Source organism: Drosophila suzukii, chromosome 3 (genome assembly GCF_043229965.1).
Source record: "Drosophila suzukii chromosome 3, CBGP_Dsuzu_IsoJpt1.0, whole genome shotgun sequence".
NCBI classification, from domain to species: domain Eukaryota; kingdom Metazoa; phylum Arthropoda; class Insecta; order Diptera; family Drosophilidae; genus Drosophila; species Drosophila suzukii.
Genome location: NC_092082.1, coordinates 83,927,692 through 83,949,571, shown reverse-complemented (window position 1 = coordinate 83,949,571; position 21,880 = coordinate 83,927,692). Strand labels below are relative to the sequence as shown.

Sequence of the window (21,880 nt, the reverse complement as noted above, 5' to 3'; positions counted from 1 at the left end):
GTATGCATGTAAGGATGTTTGCAAAATGATTTCTGTTTTTCAATAGATTCAAATAAAATTCAGCCAAGAAAGGCTGTAACTTCGAAGGACAATAACACGTGGATAACATACCCTGAAACAATAAGATTCTTCTCCAATTGGAAGGAGTATGAAATAATAAATCTCCTGATAGTGGATTTCACCTGAAATTGAATGGGGCACTCTGGAGGAGAACCTTGGTTTCGCATTAGACATTGTCGAATTCCTGTGTGCAGGAAAAGGTATGTAAATTTCATCCTTCTGTGATATTTGATCAGACAGGTTTTATAAATTCTATTATATGTAAACAATTTTTTGTAACTTGCCGTAACAATTAAGTAGCTTATACCAAGGTGTCTCTGAAGGCATTTCAGAGTCAAGCCGGATTAGAAGAAATCTTTTCCAACCAAAGAGGGCTGGATTTTGTACTGACGTTCGTTAGACATCCCATTGAATTTGGTAGGAAGACTTTAATTCATTGTACATACTTTTTTATTTACTGCTGTCTCAAAAAAGTTAATGTCTAATACAAATACCATTCAAGAAAATGATGCCTTCCATTGAGTGCTCAATTTCAGAACCAAGTGATCTTACCTTGGATGATCAGATATATTTTATCATAATATGATAACATTGCAAATAAACATTCCCTTCACTAGGGTATTTTGAAATTCTGTTTCCAAGTCTAGGTCTCCTTTCTTGTAAGACATTACAAACTTCACTCCGCGCCGTATCGACCGATAGCCCCACGTTTCCTTCCTCTGGATGTGTATTTTACCATGTATGTGGACGTGGATGGTAACGAGAGCGAAGTATTCCAACTAGGGTTGAAGTCAAACATATGTAAGGATGATTGACAGCTAATGGAAACAAAAGCAATTCGAATACGTGTGTGCATGTGTAAGATGCAAATGATTTGCAAAACAAGGTAGGAAGGCAAGTTAACCATTGCGGACCTATTTTCGACCTGTAATCGAATTAATCGAGGTATATTTATGTATTTACAACCTGTAGTTTGTTTTCGAGCTATAATTATCTAAGGAAGCAAACAATAGATTAGGTATACCATGTGAAGGTAGGGAGCTGCAAAATGCACAGTGTTTTAGCTTCACGACTGAGATACATAGTTTTTATTGTTTTTTACACATTCCTTTGACGGCTACCTAAAATAATAGAGCTTACTAAATGCAATAACGAATACGTCAGTTTGACAACAAGACCTCATTATTTTACCCTAAAAACAAACATTTAATACGGTATGGGCAGTTCTTTATTGACTTTAGAGATCGTCTAAATTCAACTGGTTACAATACAGTTTTGTTTAAATAAAATGAGTACACAAGTAAATAACATAAAATTATAATAATAGGACCACTAATGAGTATGTTTTAGATACATATATGTAGCAATATTTAACTCTACGGATAACTATAACTTTTAAAAGACCGGCAACGGGTCGTTATGAAAAAGCGGCGGTGTTTTCTGGTAGCAAGGTATATTGCCAAATTGGCTGTTGTATAGAAAACTTGGAAAGTACATGTGATACTGCGCGGCGAGTTCGTTAAAATTAAATGGCAAATTGAACGGCGGCTTTTTCAACGCGTCGGCATCTGGAACCCCGTAATCCATGTGCACAGGTCCCTCACTTGCCGTACTAGTAGGATCCGGAGCTATCAGACTCTCGATGGTAAAAGCACGCTTTGGCCGCACAGGAAGTTGAGTTAAAGTCGACGGAAGGATCGGCGGAATACCCTTATAAGGTGACATTTGGACAGCAGATGGACTTCCGAGATCAAAGTTGTTGGGCATATGACCATTCCGCGACGGATCGGCAAAAGCCATCTGCGATAGCTGGTCGTCCAGGTAATGGGATACCATCTCTGTATTGGCGGCGGCAAATTTCCAGTTTGATATATCCTTTTCGAGTTGTTTGACGCGGAAACGCTTTCGCCTCCTCAGCAGACTTCCATTTTCGAACATATCGAAGGCCATCGGATGGAGGGTCCAGTATGATCCTTTGCCGGCCTTCGTCACATTCCGTGGCACTTTTATAAAACAATCGTTGAAACTCAGATTGTGCCGCAATGAGTTTTGCCATTTTTGCGTGTTCTTCCGGTAATAGGGAAACTGCTCCATAATAAATCGATATATCTCACTGAGCGGCAGCAATCGTTGCGGAGAATGTATAATGGCCATGGCCGTTAACGATATGTACGAGTATGGGGGCTTCTGATCACCGTAGGTCATTTTCAATGGGCGTGGCATTGCAAAGTCGTTTAAAATTTCACACAATCCGTCCGTCGTCCGCACACAATTCCTTTTCAATATTTAGAGCGATGTTTTCTCGGCGGCAGCAGCGTTAAGACTAATACGAGGGGCAGCAAAACTTCATGTTTTATGGAACTGGCAGCTCGAAAAGAGCAAGACCGGATCGGAGAGGAGAGTTCTCTCGCATACATACCCATGCCGGGTATGCGGTACCCACCCGGTGGTATATCCAGTATTCCGAGGGAGAAGGCAGTCGGTCTGGTCTGGTCTGTTATGGTATTGTTTCCCAAACAGGTAATAAGATCTGGTTGTCCTTGTCTGAAATGTGTACCAATGGGAAGCGAAGGTGTTGTTTACGGCGAATTTCCGAATGGGTTGCTCAGGGAGTCTTAACCAATCATCGGGCCCGCGATTACCCCCACAATATATGTGGCTCAACACCAGGAGCGTGGCGGAAAAGCGTTTTGTCCCAGCGACAAGGCAACGGCAAACGAGGCCCCATTTTTTCCCTTCGCCATTTTCAATTTTCGGTGAGAGATAGTACATGCGTGCTGTAAAAGCACAATTGCAGGGGAAAGTCCTTGATTTGCAAGCTTTTGTCAATACCTGTTTATTTTATATGAATTGTGGGCGTGCCAGAACATGAAATAATAAAGGAAACGCTCGTATTTCACTTCCCATCGCATTACTCCCCTTCATAAAATGATTTAAATTGTTTTGGCTTTTGTATGAAATTGAAAAATAAATTATAAGCACAGCCCTATTTGCTTTATGGTGTATGTACGTTGACCAGCCTTAGTTAAGCATATCAGTAGGAACAAATTAAGGTGATTTAAAGAACTAACTATGAGAAATGTATTTAACACTCTTACATTTTATAACTTAGAATTGACTCAAGTCTGCTAGGAAGTAATACAACTTACGAATTTGAAATAGGTAAAATGTAACTGATTTTTAATAATCTGAATTTGTTAGACTATTTATTATAACCATAAATTTGATAATGTAGGATTACAAATTGTAGATATCAAATGGTTCTTTATATTATCTTGTAACAGACTGTCATATGGAATGTTAAAAAGTTGTTTTTTCTCAAAAAGATGTTAGCCAACATCGATTTTATAAAAAATGTTTGATTTTCATTAAACTTAAAAAATTGAATCATTATAATTTATTTCAAGTAAAATAAATTTATTAATTTTTACTTGTATATTATAAACTGTAATCATCCGATTGTATCAAACTTTTTAAACTATTTGCTTGCGCATTCGGAAAGACCTTATTCTTTATTCTTTTAAAACTGAAAAAAATATTTTTTTTAGTTCTTATTCAATCAGTTTTTAAATGGAGTAGCTGAAGTGGCAGCTGCTTCCCGCAAAAGGAAGATTGTTTTTATAAATAATTATGTTTGGACAAAAAAAAATTTCTAGTCTACTGTACTATTACTAACATTTGACCAAAATTAGAGAGACCTGAGATTGTAGAATGTATTTTCAGCATAAACAAATAAAATGGTGCTATGCTTTCCAGAACAATTAATTGCAAAAACCATTATCATTGAATGAACGGCGCAAAATAGACCATTGGCTTGTAAAATTGTACAAAATTTCATTGCAACAATTTTTTAAACCCAATCAAAGAAAGACGGAAAGGAAGGCATTTTTTTAAGATCTTCCGTTTATTGCACTAACAACTTTTTTTGTCTTAAGTTATCTATAAAAGTGGTGTTGTTCCACTCCGAAAAAAAAATATCTGCACACAAAAAATTAAATTTTTTAAAATGTTCTTGCCTATGTTGATCTCACCTAACTTGGGCGCTATATTAGATAAACACAAATAATTTATTTATATACAACTAGTTTTTTAAATCATCCATTTCAAAGTTAAAAGTAATTTATATCCAAATTAGTCGTCAAACAATTTATTTTATATTTACCCTCAATGATCTAGAGATTATAATGTAATAGCGACAGCTTTTGAATTTCTTAAGTCAACCAATAAAAATAAGTTACTTACATTGTCCAAAGTGAATAATATAAAAAAAAACAGAACAAAATAACTCACAAGCGGTGCGCTACTAACTCAAAGATCCCGACAGACTGCTAACGAGATAATAGAGGTGTGTGCATAAAGTAGAACGATATCTTTCTTTCCTTTCTTTTCGTTGAGTATTATAAGCTTAGTTGATTTCTAGTTTCCTAGGCTGACAGCAGCGTTTAAGTGTACATGTTAATTAAATTAAATATATATATATATTGTTGAACAAACATTTTTAAGTGTCAAACTAATTTTTCGTTGTTCAGTATAATAATCTTGTTTATAAGCTTAAATAAAAAAAAAATCATCAACAAAATACAGTAATTAGTTTCAGACTGTGATGTACCACTTTCAATTAAACTTATTTACTAATATATATCCACAGAGTTTATAAAATTTATATTCTTCATTTATTATATAGAACTCAGTTCCGTATATAATGCAAACATTATGAATGTCATATTTAAATTTTCAATACCCTAATATTGGGACGGAAGAGGGCGTGACACAAGTTGGAAGCCAAACTGGACTGGGTAAAATAAAAAAAACCCTAACCGGCGGTGCGAAATTTTACATATTATTAAGGAAAAATGTGAGTAAACATTATTCCATAAAGTTAAGAGTGGTAATAATGTGTAATGACTCCTTACTGATCTTCACTGTGATGCAGTGGTAAAAATTTGAACTAAACACGATCTTTGCGGTCTTTTTAGTGTCAAAGATGCCAGCATTCAAGCCGACAGCAGATGGCCAAGATCGGCCGTTAAAGCTGAGTGAAAAAATGTTCTCTGCCATTAAGGCAAAGCTGTTGAAATCGTTGTATGTGCAAAACATTTCAGTCAAAACAACTACTCAGTAATCACCAATCGATAAGTTTTTCTCCTCTTTTCCTGTCGACTCTTTTTTAGCACACCGAAATTCGCAGCGCTAAGATGAAAGCTGTTCGACCCATAAACTAAATCAATTTAGTTATTTCCGTCCTACGGCTGCTCGCCTTGTTAATGAAGATTAGCGTTGATGAAGATCAAAAGAGGCATCGTAGAGAGTCGAATATAATACGATTTTATATACATAGCAATGCTGTTTTAACACCTTGAGCTACACTCGAAATGAAATATTTGACGGTGGTATGTATCCAAGTAAAAGCGTATAATTCCCACCGAATCTTTCAGGCGTCCAAATAACATATTTAGTCATATTATATCGATTTAAAACACTGTACGAGTGTGTTCCGAAAAAGTTCCGAGCGAAGACAAGATCTCTGTTGGTGTCGGGATAATAACCGTCAGTATTTATTTTTCCTATGTGTTGGGGATTTTGTCTGCTTTGTATTGCTTTATACTCGTAAGAAATAAATGTTTGAACACAACAGGCCGCCAATTTATTGAAGGCTAACACACTAATTTGAGGAGTTGAGTTGTGTTTACCCCGAGGATGTATGCTTGTATCCCGTATGTACGTATATTCGAATGAATCTTCCCGACAAAGCTTAAGTGCAGTGTTCATGCTTCTACCTGCAATATAAGAAAGCTAAAGAATCCTGCCCCGTTGGAATTTTGCTGGCATGAAGTGTAGCCCAAGTTTTATTGCGGCTAATTTATTTTATTGGCCAAATGTATATTTTATGGTGACAGTATAATAAGCTAGGAAAAATGTACCTAAACCATATTTTGATTATTTTTCTACATTAAGAAAACTACATTAATAGCAAAACATACTTAAAAATTCTTTATTTTCGGAAAATTGTAAAACGATTTTTGTTAAACGGTAAAAAAAAGTTAGCATAGGATTTATTTTCTTCCTCTTTTATTATAAAATTTCTTTTTCCGTTTTTATTCCTCTAATAAAGTATTTTAAAAAAAACATGGTTGTCCTAAAAAGTAATACTGCTTAAAATATTTGTAAAAATAAATAAAAAACCATATAAGGTGGTGTTGATGATATTACTACTATTGCTGTATTAGAGAGGATAAAAAACGTAACCATAGATTATACATATCTGACAATTATTTTTCTGAAAAAAGTCTTATAAACTAGTGATATTATAGACAGTTTTTATTTCCAGATAAGGTATGTAAAAAGCAGATTCTGCGGATAGTGCACCCAGCAGCCCAGAGGCGGATTTCCTACTGCCCCTATTAAATGGGCATCGGTCGGCTCAATCGTTAGTGTCGACGAGGTGAGAATGAACATCGTCAGCTCTTTCGCCTGGCTTATATCATTCACACAACACCCATCGCTGCGAATTTAAATCATAACCTTATTCATGACAGAGGGGCCGCCTGGACCTGGATTCTGGAGCTCTGGATCTGGGATGGACGTGGGTAAATGATTAGGCCGCCTGGCAGGCCAGAGATTCCTGATTCCTGATGCCCCGATTCCTGCCTGCTTCCTCCGCTGAAGCGCTGAATCGAAATCAAATTAAACTCGGTGGTGTTTCTCCCAGTTGCGTGTGTGTGTTTCCCTATGGACTGCGGTGTGGACCACTGGACGACTGGACGATGAAGGAGGAGGAACGCATTGTATATTTTGCAATTTGAACAGCCGCTAGTTGCCGGTACACAGACGTTTATAATTCGCAAAGGTGTGCGTGGTGGTGGTGTGGTAAGTATAATAAGAGGTGTGCTCAGACATCAGGCTAACAAACAGGCCGCGCACAAGCAGCCACAGTAAAAATCACTTCGATGGAAGCCATAATGGCCCGGGCTCGAGCTCCTTTCTACGAACCGAGAAACTGAGATCTGACTACCAATTTAAAAATGCCGCTTTTGACTTGCGAGACAGAGTGGCGGTGCGGTATTCTGTATTCTCCCTCTGCCGGCCGTCTTTTGGGTCGGTCTTTCTTTCGCCCGGCCGATCGGTCGGTCGGTCGGTCGATCAAGAAATACCTTTAGATGGTGATGGTGCGATGGTAGGTTGGTGCTTTTCGCACAGTTCGTGCTTAAATACAAAGTAAGCTGTTAGAACCATTTGCTTTTCGGCTGCTTTTTTGGCTTTGAACACCTCTGGCCGATTTAGTTAATATCATTTTATAATAACCCATTATGGTATATGGTATGGGGTTCCAGGCGAGAAAGTCCTGTCAACAAAGCTTAAGTTTTAATCGATCTTCTGTACGGTGTGGCATCTGCTATCTAACATCACCAATTATTCGCCTATTTTATTATCGTGTAAGCACTAGAGGGTATCGCCAAATTGGTCAACACTTTCCGTGCCACTTAAAAACCCTTTTCAATTTTTTAAGTATAAATATGGTTAATCAGCATCAACACCCGAGTCGAGCTCGAGTGCAAACTAGTCTGTGTGTGAAACTAGTTTTCGGTGTTGAAGCTACTTAGCCGATGCTTTGCCCACTCAACTCGTGTGTTTTGCTCCACTGACGGATAAGTTGGAGCCGCAGGGGAAAGATACTTCAACATATGCCTGCACCGAGACTTTGCCGTCGAGCTGATCGATCGCATGGGAATTTCAGACGATCAAAGCGGGCTCGGGACTGCTCTAATAAAGTCAGATAAAGCCTACTTTATACATTTTCATCATGCCGCATCGGGTAGACTAAAGGAAAATGCAGGCTTTCTTAACGTTTTTGGGCACTTTTACAAATGAAGCTGTAACATTGTGGTTAAAAGTACATTTTTTTTATCCACTTTAGCTAGTTATGGCCATGTTTTCATAATCCGTTTCCACTCAACCCACTCACTACAATTTAAAATTTATTTTCTGAATTGTTTTATTAAGCGTAGCCGTCGAAAAGTTGCCATGAAACGTTTTATTCGTGCAAAACAATTGATTGCATAATAATTCATACTCGTACAAATAAGTCTGCTGTTTGTAACTCTTTATAAAAAATAGCAAATAATGCCACAACTAAATTACCCCAATCAAGTGGACACGTGACACTTGTGGTAATAAATACAATGGCGATGGGCCGAATTGCTCAAGTGCTATTGCGGCTCATTAGCTTTCGATGGCAAGTGGGTGCGATAAAACCAATTCTGGCCTTTTCTGTTGGCATAAGATTTCTGCGAAAAACCAACGGCATCCCCATCGGAAGGTATTCAGCATCCCTTATCGTAAACACCACAGTCATTTTGTTAATGCTGGCCTACTACACCATGACGATCCTTTTAGGAAGTGATGTTTTACGCTCGGTGTTGATTTATTGTATCATTACTGTTTATGAGTTCGTGCCCCTTTTCCACTGGCGATGACTGTGCGGTATTTGTATATTCGTTTAATGAAATCAAAATTAGTTCTAATAAATCATACATTTGTTAGATTTTCCATTTTACTTAAAGATTTAAAAAGCCAACCATTTGTACAGATAAACCTTTCTTATAAGAATGCCCATAACCCCTGGCATCCCAAATAATCATTCCTTTTGAAGTCCCATGCGCTCTTTTATAATTATGCCTTTACCCTTTTATTTACAGAAACAAATTAATATCCGCTTAACTGCTACAAATATCATTAAGCATCTTGTGCACACAAAAACACACGTAACACCACTAATTTGAATCGGCCGAAATACAGATGGGCTCGTGACAAAGTACCGATTACTATTCGTTCCGATCACTCTAAGTATTCACAACCTTTGAAATTCCTCTTTGATGTACCGGCAATAACAAAAAACATGATGGTTTTGTTAATGGATTTCTATAAAGGCTTCCGACTGTTAAAAGACCCGGCTGGAAGAGAACACCCGTGGCGATAATTTAAAGCCACTGTCTAAGCCAGCATACCTTTTTATACCCTTGCGTGGGGTATGGTAGTTTGGACCAACTGACTGCAATCGGCATAGGAAAAGCCGTTTTGACTCTGGGAGGCTTATGGCTCGGACCGAATTAGCTTCGGGGGATCCTTTTCCAATTTCAATTGGTCAAATTCAGGTGAGTACATTGACTTATTTATGAACATGTTTCCTTGTATTCTTGGATAAATCCAAAACACCAACCTTAAAGTTCACAAACATATAATATTCTGATGAGGTATATTAAACTTATGGAAAATATTTTGTTAAACGAGTTGCTATTTAGGTGTGTTTATAAACTGCATAAGTATTCATATATATATGTAAGAAAGTGGTTCTGAAAGCAAATTAAGTGTATCGAATTTTATGATTTTAACACAGACCCTTCATCGTACCTGTAATTTTATTCATTCCTCTGATCTCTTATAGCTGGTTTCAAAATATTTTTAAGGGCCAGAGCGATTATGCAAATGTATTTGGCTTGGCCACAAACTACAAAGGATTATGAATACCACTTTTGACTTGCTATAGAGTAAACAACCGATATGAATCTGTACCTAGTGGGAGAAACAACTAAGGAATCTTTGCTATGGTATGGATATCTAAATCTCCTATTAGAAAATATGTTGCCATATCTTATTTGACAATTTTTATACAGTTTTGTTTCGTACATTTCTCCACTATTGAACTTTTGGATGCCTCAAAGCTTTGCGATTTTTGAGAGCGGAAAGAAGCGTGGCCCTAATTTAAATACTGGCTTACCTAGAATTTTCAAAGCAAACCAAATCGCTATTCGATTTTATACCATCTGTTAGTTTGTGAATAATAATAATAATATTTAGTTATCTAAAAGACATGTCTTGAGATACAAATTATTATTATTTGATCTTTTCAATATATAAATCCCATATGTCCTATACCATACCTCTAAGCACCATAAACTAAAAAGATTTAAAGAACTGATGATTCTGTATGTCCCTATTGTGTACCAACTAAAAAGTTATCTTTTTTAAATGGATAAACTATGTGTTTTTTATTTTGAATTATTTGTAACTTAAATCCATTGTCTAATGGAAAATTTAATGTGGATTAATATATCAGATCTCGATCTCAAATCTTGTTAACATGTAATTCGTCAAATACAAATATACCAATAATGATTAACTGAAATTGAAACAAGGTTCAATGCCTAATCATTACAATTTATTTAAAATGTTCAAAGATTTTTAATTTCACGGTGAATATTTGGGTAAACAATAATGACAGAACCCAGAAGTCATTTATTACACTGAAGCATATTGTTATGTTTGTAAGTAATTATTACAGCATAATTCTTCTCGCAGCTGGAGTGGAAAGTAAAGATTGGGCTACACCTTTTATGTTGCCGCTAATATTCCGGTTGTACTAATTTGACTAAAGCAAATATAATTAAATCGGCTAAAACCGCTGGTTTGTATTTTCCGACGGGCCGGTACCATCATAAATAACTTTTGTTTAATGGAAAATGATATTGTTTATGAACTTAAATAGTGAAGGGGTATGCAGATGACATGATTTCATTTCCAAACATTTTTAAAAGGCGCGCCTCTTTAGGCAAAAAACAAAAATCTTAACTCGACTGTGCATTTTTATTTCTACGGTGAAAAAACCTATTGCTATGGTGTTATTTAACCTATTTAGGTATATTTTAGGAAATAAACAATGTTAATAGATAATTGGGATTATGTGCCTAACATATGATTTTGGTCAAAAGCTATTTTTAATTTTTTAGGCCCGTTCATATTAAGATAATTTTCCTCTACTATTTTACTTTCGCGGTTCGAAAATTGTTTAATTACTTTATGTTTCGCTTAACTAACTTGGAAAAATGTTTACAGAATAGGCTTCCGTCACATGCAAACAATTATTTCTGAACAATAAGATTGTTTTGAGAGATAGGTGGACAAAATAAAAGATGTAGGGAGAATCAAAGCATATGAAGAAGGGTAGTTTTCAAATCATCAAAATTATAAGCGGAAAATAGTTTGATTCTATATACAATTTTAGTTTTATAATTTCATCGCCTGATTTGTCCTAGGAGCATCAATAGTTTTTTTTTGTTTATTAATTTATTAAGTTTTGATCCTGTAACACAATTGCAGGACGACCCCCAATAATATCTACCTACTTTTGTTATAAACATGAGATACAGGTAAACGAATGTCGAATGTAAGAACGGCTAGAAGGAAGGCTAATAAGGAGGCTACGAAATATTAAACGGCTCCAAGCGATTCGATGTATGTGTGTATTTATGGCCAAATAACTCAGCTGTTGTATTCATTAAGCCTTGTTCTCTTCTCTCCTTATTATTATTGCTCCCTTTATGTTAATAACCCGAAAGTGTTTTAAATTTCACGCGTCTTGCTTGTTAAATACAGACATGTGTTTATTCCAACAAGAAAGGAAGGACCGACGCGATATGAAAAATTATTCCAAAACGAAAATGGTTATGTGGTGATATTTCTAAAAAATTAGGGTGATCGGTCAGTTATAAGAGACGACTACCAAGGGTATCTTAGTAAATGGCTTAGCACACTTGCACAAGAACGTAGACATCCTTTGGTAACATTTTAATAAAATTTATCGATACTTGGGGATAAACAAATGCTTAGGTTCAAATCAGATATTTTTATGCTTGGGAAATATTATAATTGTTTAAATTTTTTAAGACAAAGGCAACTTATTCTTTAGCTATCGTCACCAGTAATAATAATAAAAATTAATAAAATTTATCGATACTTGGGGATAAACAAATGCTTAGGTTCAAATCAGATATTTTTATGCTTGGGAAATATTATAATTGTTTAAATTTTTTAAGACAAAGGCAACTTATTCTTTAGCTATCGTCACCAGTATGACAATTATTTAATATTTTAAAAAAATAAAGACGGTTGTTTTTGAAGAAGCTGTATTGCAGCTATATTCTTATAATTTCATAAAAAAATTAGGATGATGAAATGAAAACTTTTGGATAACTTTTTATGGAAAGAATAATAAAACACCACTGTCTCGCACATTTTAACAAATAATTTAATTTTTTGTATATTATTTTATATATACTAAGAGTTGTCGTCATAGTCTGATCTCTTTTTATCAAACTATAAAATTTCTATAGTCCTGAAATCTTTTTCTTTTCTTTTATTCTTAAACTCAACCTTTTATTGTTAAAACGTTCTAAAATTATATCATAGGCGGCAGCACTGACAGTAGTTTTAAAGTCTTTTCTTAATTGCCATCACTGATTTATTTTTTCTTTCAAGGGTTAATAACCGGAAACGGAAATAAATCTAGAGCAAATGGTATTTCCCAAGTAATTAAAGTAACTGAAATAATGTATATAAATTATACAAAATACGTTTTTCTTGTTAACGTTGGTTCCTAATAAATAAAAATTCTACAAAAGCTCGCAAAACATGTCCATTGCAAACATCTATTTTTTTGGGCGCACGTTCTCATGTTTTATCTGGGAAATATAAAACATTTTTAGCATTGGTACTTTAAACCTAAAAATGAAAGTATGAACCATTGATGTAAATCCCTTACTTACGCTTATAATATCAAACGTTACCCATAATATATTTCATTGATTCGAAAACAATTTTTTTTATCAGTTATTTAAAGGTTTATATTCTTCACAAAAGGATTGATTTATGCACTAAGTTTGATACAAATAAAATAAATAATTTACTAGTACGGATATGTAATACAAGCTATTAAAATTTGTATAACAAGCTTTTTATGTACATGCCTTCTACGCCTAAGAATGTATACCATATGTTTTGGTCCTATTACAATTAACCTTAATACAAAAGGAACTACGTTTGGATGGATATACAACATACATATATCGTTCATAAATAATGCTATACATAGGTGTGTTCTGTTCTGATCTGTTTCGATTCGATTCGCCTTATCTATATCGTACGCATATCGTTGTCTATTCTATTCTGGACCTCGGGTGTCCGATATTGCTGCGCCGGGGCGACGAGTGTGACATTATTGTAGTATATGTTGTGCATATTGGCAATGGGCGCCGCCATCATGAAGAGCGGATGCGAGATGGCCAGTTCGTAGGTGGTGGGGCTGCTGGGGATCCCCGAGGCCTGCAGACCGGCCACATTGGCGCCGGTGGCGTAGTGCAGGAAGGGCACATGGGCTCCGGCGTTTATCGTGTGCATCGGCGGCAGGGGATCCTCGGTCCGGCTGGATCGGCTGGCGGACAAGTACTCCTCAGAGGCGGGCGTGGTCGGATAGCGGCTGATGCCACTGCACTCCACCACATCAATGTCCACCCGGTCATCCTCGTCGTCCTCGTCCTCCGACGGATGCTCCGGCTTATCGGGCGTAATCAAACTCTCTATCGTAAAAGATCGCTTTGGTCGCAGGCTTAACGGTCCCTCGATATCGGAACTGGTTAGAGCGGGCAGATTGGACAAACCCATGTCCGAGAGATTCGTGTGATCCGCACTGGACATGGAGCCGGGAGGCATTACGTGCGGCAGACCCACACCCTGACCCAGGGAATTCGGCAAATGGTTTGTGGTTCTGGGCAGAGGATCCAGCCTCATCGAAGCACTGTTCATGTCCAGCGGTGACATATGCGACGCACTGCCTCCGTTACGGGTGGTGAAGAAGAACCTATTGAGGTTCGCCAGGGCAGTCAACTCCTCGTTCAGTAGATCCTTGTCGTTCTTGTGCAGCTTGAAGCGCTTCCTCCGCCGCAGAAGACTGCCGTTCTCGAACATATCGAAGGCCTGCGGATGGAGGGCCCAGTAGGCTCCTTTTCCGGGTCTGTCCGGCCGACGGGGCACCTTTATGAAGCAGTCGTTGAAGCTGAGGTTGTGCCTTAGCGAATTCTGCCAGCGCTGGGTGTTCTTGCGGTAGTACGGAAATCGGTCCGTAATAAACTTGTAGATATCGCTGAGCGGCAGCATTTTCTCCGGCGAACTCCAGATGGCCATGGCCGTCAGCGAAATGTACGAATAGGGGGGCTTCTGTTCGCCGTAGGATTCTCGCGAGGGCCTGGGCATTATTACACAATGTTTGCTTTTCTAACACATCACAGTGTTACATATTTGTGGGCTAAGTTCATGTGTTATTGATTCACTATCCTCAAAAAAGCACTTAATAATATTTATTATATTTTCTTCACAGGTTTTCCTGCTGTAAAATGCAAAATTAATTGCCTGCATGCGGAGTGTTTAGGAAGAGTGCCGAGTAGTGCCGTCGCAGGAACAAATGAACAGGAACTGGAACTGGAACTAAACACCCTATGGGGGCACGGTGGCGATACGACATGACGATATGATATGGGCGAGATAGCGACGAGAAGCGACGGCAAACAAGATCGCGCCAACTGTCGGCAATAAACTCTGCGCAAGAACTACGCTCGTTATAAGCTCCGGCGACGACACTGGCTTTAGCGCTGGCCTGGCACTGGATGTAAAAAGCACTCTCACTGAGGTTTCCTCTACCTTCCTGCCTTCCTGCCCGCCTGGCAAATTACCATCAAAAGCTGAATACGAATACGTGAGTGGTAGTGGCTATACTGGCTATAGGTATTGGGGGTATGGGGGCTATAAAGCCCGAGCGAACTTGGGGCGAAGATAGCGATAGAGCGGGAACAAAACAAACGACAACAAACGAAGAACACGGCACACAAAAAATTACTGTTTCAGCAGACTGGCAGACGACGTGCCGGTTATTGTACTAAGTGAGCAATGCCGTCCCCGTCGTAGTCCGTGGTATAGTAGTCCCCACACCTCCGATCCGCCGAACCTCAGTCCTCAATCCTCGGTCCTCAGTCCGTACGTACAACCAACCACAGTGAGCAATGCAATCAAAATATAATCACTCACATCATTGCCCCCGTGCTCTCTCCCAATCACCGCGATGCGAACATGCATCATCCCTCCGCCACGGCGAAACTTCAAAGCGGCGAGGAGAGCCAAAGCAAAGAGTCTGAGATTTACTAAACGAATAAACCAGTCTGACCAGACCGCACTACGCCGCTCTGGCGAAGAGCTAATGCCCCGCCGGTGGTTGCGGCGGCTACACTCGCAGAAATCTACCCTTGCCAAAAAGGGCTTTCAAGTTTTAACGAGGGAAGGGGGTCTATTACGATGAGGCATGGCCCAATGTGTCCCGAAGAAATAAAACCATTTTGCGAATGCCACTTTCAGTAGATTCTATTCTTATCTTGTTTTAAGGATCCTAACTAAAGATTCTTTTGTCATCTTGTTTATAGGGATCCTATTTAAAGATCTTCTCATAAGAAGCCTTTTCCAATAATCATATTTAACTTAAATTTTCCTATATGTCATCTAGGTAATATACTCAAATAGTTCCAGAGAACTACTATTTTAAATTTGTTTATTTATACAGTAAAAATACTCTTACTTAGGGTCTCTTTAAGTCCCACGTTAACTTTAGATATCATGAAAATCTTAAAATATGTATTTAAATATATAGAAACTAGACAATATTATATCTATAACAATATATAAATCCATGTTTAAAAAATTTGTGTAGTAGTATACTTAGTCTATACTTCAATCTGGTATTGGTATTATTAAAAGGGAATATTAATTTTAAAATGTATCTGTTTTAAACTTTTTTACTGTAGAAACACATTTCTTTCTGTGATCTTTAATAGATTCAACCCACATGATTTCTTTTCGTGTATCAGGGGAGTATCTCGTCGGTTTTATTTAGCTTTTCCTTTGCCGTCGCCCCAGCCGCTGCCGCAGCTCAGCTCCGCTCTGCTCCGGACAAAAGAGCAGCCGCCCCGGCAGCTGGTTCTGGCCATGGCTGGGACTCTGGCCGCGACTGGGACTCTGGCTAACGGCCCAATGCGAGAGAGGTGTTGAAAAAGAAAATTACAACCACTTTACCGATTTACTGATTTTACGTTTTCATAATCTTGTTAGTTAATTTGCCTGCTTGGGACTCGGCCATGATTCCACAGAACGTAAAAGCCAAAGCACATTGCCACCGCATTCGGCGAACGTGTGGGTTTGGGCCTGTGTTTTCTGTTTTGGTATGGGCTTCGACTTGGTCTTGGGCTTGAGCTTGGGCTGCAACGCGATTTCGCGAGAGTCGATTTAACACTAGGATGGATAATTGTCTTTAATAGTGCGCCTGATAGACCAGCAAATCGCAATACCCGGTATGGGTGTATTAAATCGCATTAGCTATTAATGAGTCTGCATTCTTCCTATTTTCCGAGTGTAAATTAATGATATCTGGGTAACGCGAAAACAAATGAGTAGTTAAGCAGTAGTAAGAAATGCTAAGGGGTATAATTGAATTTTAATCACTTAAATTATGCATGGGCTGGTCTTCTTTCTGTTTCTGTACAATATGCGGTATATACTTTTGAGTTTAAAAATGATATATGATGGTATAAAAATATAAAATACAAAACACGGCTATTTAATTTTTCAAAATAGAATATTTTTGTTTAATCTAAAAATATTATTCTCAAAAACCCAGGAGTATTCCCCACGTTCGGCTATTTTAAAGAAGTATAAAAAAAAGTTCCCTATCGGATACTCTAGTTAATTAAGAATTTATTTATTTAATTTATCTGTTTATAAATAACAATCGCATTTGGCCATAATTGTGCCGTTCATAGCGATAATTAGGTGCTCGGTGAGCGAAGGTTAACGGCGATGTAGCGCAGCACTTGAAGGGCGGCAAACTGGCCCGAAGAGAGAGAATGGACTTGGGATGTGGGATATGGCATGGTGTGGTACGGAATTCCGAATGGAAGGAGTGAGAGTCGTCGGATAGTCGGCAGGCAGTACCACCAAAGCGGGATGGCACGACGACGCTATCTGACATCTCGCTCCCCTGCTTGTCTATACGAAAAAAACCTAGGACGGGATTGGCCATTGCTGATATACATTTGTTGGGGCGGAGCCAAATGCGCATTGTAATAAAATTGTACGTTTTAATCTAAGTGGACATATGAATATGGCAACGGTAGCACTTCTGATTAACCATTAACGAGTTTTGAATATCTACAAAAAAATTCAATCAGCCCGTTAAATTACATGCTATAAATAATCAAATTACCTCTAGTTACATTGTCAGTCAGTTTCACAACGAAATTATTTATAAATATGTACTTTACATAATTTATATAATTACAAGTGTACATATTGCGAGCAATTCTCCACTTAATGGGTTTATTATTTCATTCAAAACGTTGTTTTTTTTGCTCATGCATGTGTGACATTAATTGAGCCCACGCGGCCATACTGTATTATTATAATGGAGTGTCCACCATTGCAATTCTTGTTCATATTCAACTGAACTTCATCCCTAGTGACTAAAATAGTAAACACATATTTTTTATGAGCTTTAGCAATACCTTTCCCACAATAATATCTATTAAAATTTATGAAATACTCCGAGTATATTGACATCAGTTGTCTATATTGTTTTTAACTTAAACCTTAATAAAGAAAGCTTTTTATTGTTCGAACAAAAATCCTTTTATGGTGTAGCTAGCACCAAGAACGGATATTAACCAGATGGCAAAAAAATGTAAGCTGTGAACTTCCATAACTCAAGGGGTCCATAACTCTAATTTTTTTGTGATCAATAGTAGTTCAATGTCTGGAACTACATGACTACATAAGAGGAATCCTTGAAGAATTGCACTATAGTAACCTCCTGGCACAAGAAGATAGAACGAATCTTTTTTGTTGAATAATTATCTACGAGATATGAACACAGAAACGGTCTGAAATGCAAATCTATTTCTATGGCCCCTAAAAAAATATTTAAAAAAATACAAATAATAAAATAATAAAGGAAGTAAACCAAACATTTAATAAATGTATAACAAATTGTTCGTCAAAGAAAAACTAAAATATATTTTTATGTTTGGTATGTATTCTCTAAGTGAAAAAAAACGAAAAATAAAATTTTCAATAATTGTTTTACATTATTCAATGGTAAAAATAGTAAGTGCATGTTTACCTGCGAGTACTAAGTTCTTATTGGAAAATCTTAAAAGTAAATTGACCGATAAACAAGTTAACAACTATTAAAATTAATAATGTATTTCTTTTTTTGTCTTTAATAAAATTTTATTGAATTTATACTATTAATATAATAACTTCTATAAAACAGGGACCGTTATCATTATGAGTTATAATTTAAAACAAATATTCTTCTTTTTTTTGACAAAAAGAACAAAGATCAGAAATAATCAATATTTTGAGCTTATAATAAAAATCAAAAATAATTATTTCTGATCGACAAAATTATAACACAATTTTTCTTATCCTTAAGAACTTGATTATACCAAAGATAAAGCAGTAAATCCTCTTCTTAAAAATAAATATTTTTTTTTTGTAAAAAAAAAAATGGTTTTAAATATGTTTAAAAGTTATAAAATGTCACCGATGTGTGTAAACTTAAATACATTAATTTTCTAAAGGTTCGAGAGTACTAAACAGGATCATTTCCTGCGCCAAACCCCGTGTGCAATTATGTAATACCGTCGTTTTAGCTCTATTCCATCAAATGACAGTGAGATATACAGCTTAAATTTTTATATTACGGGCTCTTCAACTTTTTCCGGTTTGTTGAAATTGTTTATATTTTAATTTTAAGATAGAAAATGTTGATAGAAAATCATGTTGTAATGCTCTGTTAACCATTTTAATAATTTAACGAGGATTGAAAAAAAATACCTTGATTAACTATGGAAAATGCAGTGCATCATAAACAATTTTCTGTAAAGAAAATGAAATGTGTCTGTGTGTAACTTATCAATTAATTATGAAAATTTTCCTGGTTGTGTGTGTTTGCATGAGAACAAACAGCTTTTCCCATCAGTCAGGACTAAATCTTGCCCTAATTTTCTCTGCAACACCCAAGCTATTCAATTTAACCGTGAATCTTATTTAAAATTTATTTAAAAACCATTTGCTGAAACATGAATAGGCATTCAAAATGTGCTAGCGTGACGAAGGCAAAACATAAATTTACATTTTATCCAGAACCATATTTTAATAAAATTATAGCCGCTGAGGTTTGCTCAATCAAATGGGCATACGTACACACAAACATAATGTAACAACAGATACAATCACAACAAATTTCACGCCAAACAATTACAACGCATTATAAGAATTTTGTTGGCAGAGGGATGGTCAAGGTATTTAACCCGCAACCATAAATCTTTTCATATTCGACTGGGCCTGTGGTTGTAGTCGGTTATTTTTACTTGTGCTCAGTACCCACCCAGTGGGTTTCAGTTTGACATTTGCCTTGTAAATGCGTAATAATCAGGACATCCGACAAACAGAAAGTTACGCTTTAACTCCATTCGCTTCGGTGTACGGTTAACAGTTGTTACAATCATCCATTTAATGTTGAACAGCACCGAAACGGAAACCAATGAAAATAAACACAAAATCCGTAAAAGAAAAACATACCCATACCCCCGATACCAAATTAAAAATCTATTTTTCGCTTTGCTGACAAAAATTGCCCTTACACAATCCATTTAGCTTTATAATTTTTGCAGCTGCATAACAAACCCCCAACCGTTTCGCAGTCGATTAATATTGCGAATCTCGTTTTCTTCTCACCAAGACTATTATTAAAATGAGTGAATAATATCGTACATATATTTTGATTGCTTTGGTGGGCATTCTCCATCTTTAAACAATTAAAATAGCCAAATCGGCAAATGATTATTAGTATCACTCAGTTTTAAAAGAAATACAATCATTAGTGTGAAAACGAAGAGAAAGAACAATCATAATTTTAAAAACAAAAACTTTGGTATTAGTATTGATGAATGGAACGAATCAATTTATTTATAAGTTAGTCTTACAATTTGTTTTCCGTGGCTAATAGCGAATTAAAATTAATTTGTTGCCTAATATTTGGAGTATCCCGCTAAGCACTAACCACAATGCTTTCTTCAAGATTAATGTTTGAAGGTACAAAAAGAACAATATTTGATTTCAAAATCTAATTACTCTTTAGTAACGGGTATAAAAATATGAAATAACGATATAAAGACGACAAAACATCAAAAAAGAAACCAAATAACATTATATTAATGATATAAAAAGTAATCCCACTATAATAATTTTTAGAGATATAATCCTAAGTCCAACCACCTTAGTACCCAGTTACCTATTGTTTTAAAAGTTAATTATTATCCCGATCAAAACAGGTCATTCAAATTATATTTTTAACAAAGAACCTAATATTATATTTGGCAAACACATTTTTTATTATAGTCAAAATACGAATTAGGGAGAAGAGACTCGCTAAAACCCTTTTAATTGGTTATGCCCAAAAGCGACTTAACCATAAAGCGCTCAACTGTAAAAGAGAATACTCCTGTTTATTTATTTATTGACCATCTTTCACAAATAATAATTGTACAAGACTGGGGCATATTTTATTTAATATCCGACGTTAGGCTGCTAATGCACCACCTGTCCAACAAAGCGTAACAATGCCTTAAGAAGTAGTTTACATTAAATGAAAGCCATAAATTAAAAAAGGAAACTGCTGTGCTATGTGTCAGAACCGTAATTAGAGATATTGGCTTTAAATAATCGACCGGCACTCATTTGTTCACTTTTTACTCGCCGACAACGCAGCGGCACGCCTGTGTTTAAGATCGAACCACAGAAAAGGTGTTAGAAAAGGGCGATCGGTAAAAAGGTAAAAAGGCACACACGAATTCTCGTTTTCTCACATGTGAATATATGTATATGTATGTCCGAGTGCTCATCCCCTTTATTGTTCCATGGGACTGGGATCAAGTTGTATGTGGTCCAAACGGAGCGAAATCGTATATTAGTGGACGAGTTTCCATGCTCCGGCCTGCTGATCATCGGCATTACCAGTAATAGGCTGCCAGGTCTAACAGCCTGTGCAGGCAGGCTATTTAGGCGAATGCGTTCCATCATTAACATCAGACAGCTGTTAAATGATAGACAGAATTAGTATAAACACATTTAATTATATGGTTGGTGTTGTCAGGTGTTTTACACCTTATTAGATCGTGTTAACCTTTGATCTAACTAACTGATATGGAACGGCGGATGTAGACCCAATCCGATTCCTGAAAACGTTGCACTGGGCCGTCTGCAGTATAACTGTTTTGGCTTTCCATGTGCTATTTCCTTTTTTACCTAAATTGTATTTATTTCATTGAAAATTACCCATAAAATAAAGTCATAAGTCATAAAATAGCTTGAAATGTTGCCTTTGATGACATAAGGATGACAGTCTTTTTTTGTAATTGTTAAAAAAACTAGAACAGAAGCTAACTTCGGTAAGCCAAAGTTCTAATAGCCTTGCATATTTTATGGCTTTACATTTGACTAAAATAAGATAAATATAAAGTAATCAACAAAATAGAATATCCTCTGCAAGGGTATAAATTTTCACCCAGAAATATAATATCATCTAAGCTAAGATACCACTGAAGTTTTTTTTGCTAACTACGGTAAGGCCTAGTATTCGACCTAACAAAAAATCGTCCAAAACCAAAAAAAATGTATATAATAAAAACGTGACAAAAATTTTGTTTCGTTTTTTGATATGAAGTTTTGGATTTGGACGACTTTTTATTATGTTGAATACAAGGCCTAAAACATCTTTTGATGAAAAAAGATATTTTTCCCATATTAATGTTTTACCGATCCGTCCGAAGTCAATACAATTTTGGTAGTTTTTAGCATCCTAAAGTGATTCAATACAGACCCGTCTGTCCAT

At 36.4% G+C, this 21,880-nt stretch overlaps 2 protein-coding genes and 1 long non-coding RNA gene across 3 annotated transcripts; 1 reads left to right on the top strand and 2 right to left on the bottom strand.

The window, feature by feature from the left end:
* Positions 1-1,261: 1,261 nt before the first annotated feature.
* fd96Cb (forkhead domain 96Cb) lies at positions 1,262-2,391 on the bottom strand. The gene has a single exon (XM_017068175.4). It carries the CDS (start codon positions 2,281-2,283, stop codon positions 1,456-1,458), a length of 828 nt encoding a protein of 275 aa, XP_016923664.4. The 5' UTR covers positions 2,284-2,391; the 3' UTR covers positions 1,262-1,455.
* A 3,905-nt stretch (positions 2,392-6,296) lies between these two features.
* LOC118877685 (uncharacterized) lies at positions 6,297-15,459 on the top strand. Its single transcript, XR_010654448.2, has 4 exons — positions 6,297-6,502; positions 6,597-6,927; positions 8,757-9,212; positions 14,267-15,459. It is a non-coding gene; the product is annotated as an uncharacterized lncRNA (long non-coding RNA).
* fd96Ca (forkhead domain 96Ca) lies at positions 12,749-14,270 on the bottom strand. The gene has a single exon (XM_017068176.4). It carries the CDS (start codon positions 14,140-14,142, stop codon positions 13,027-13,029), a length of 1,116 nt encoding a protein of 371 aa, XP_016923665.4. The 5' UTR covers positions 14,143-14,270; the 3' UTR covers positions 12,749-13,026.
* Positions 15,460-21,880: the final 6,421 nt, after the last annotated feature.

What these genes read in the sequence shown, in the direction of transcription:
- fd96Cb (XM_017068175.4), bottom strand. Translation starts at nt 2,283, where the DNA reads ATGCCACGCCCATTGAAAATGACCTACGGTGATCAGAAGCCCCCATAC.
- fd96Ca (XM_017068176.4), bottom strand. Translation starts at nt 14,142, where the DNA reads ATGCCCAGGCCCTCGCGAGAATCCTACGGCGAACAGAAGCCCCCCTAT.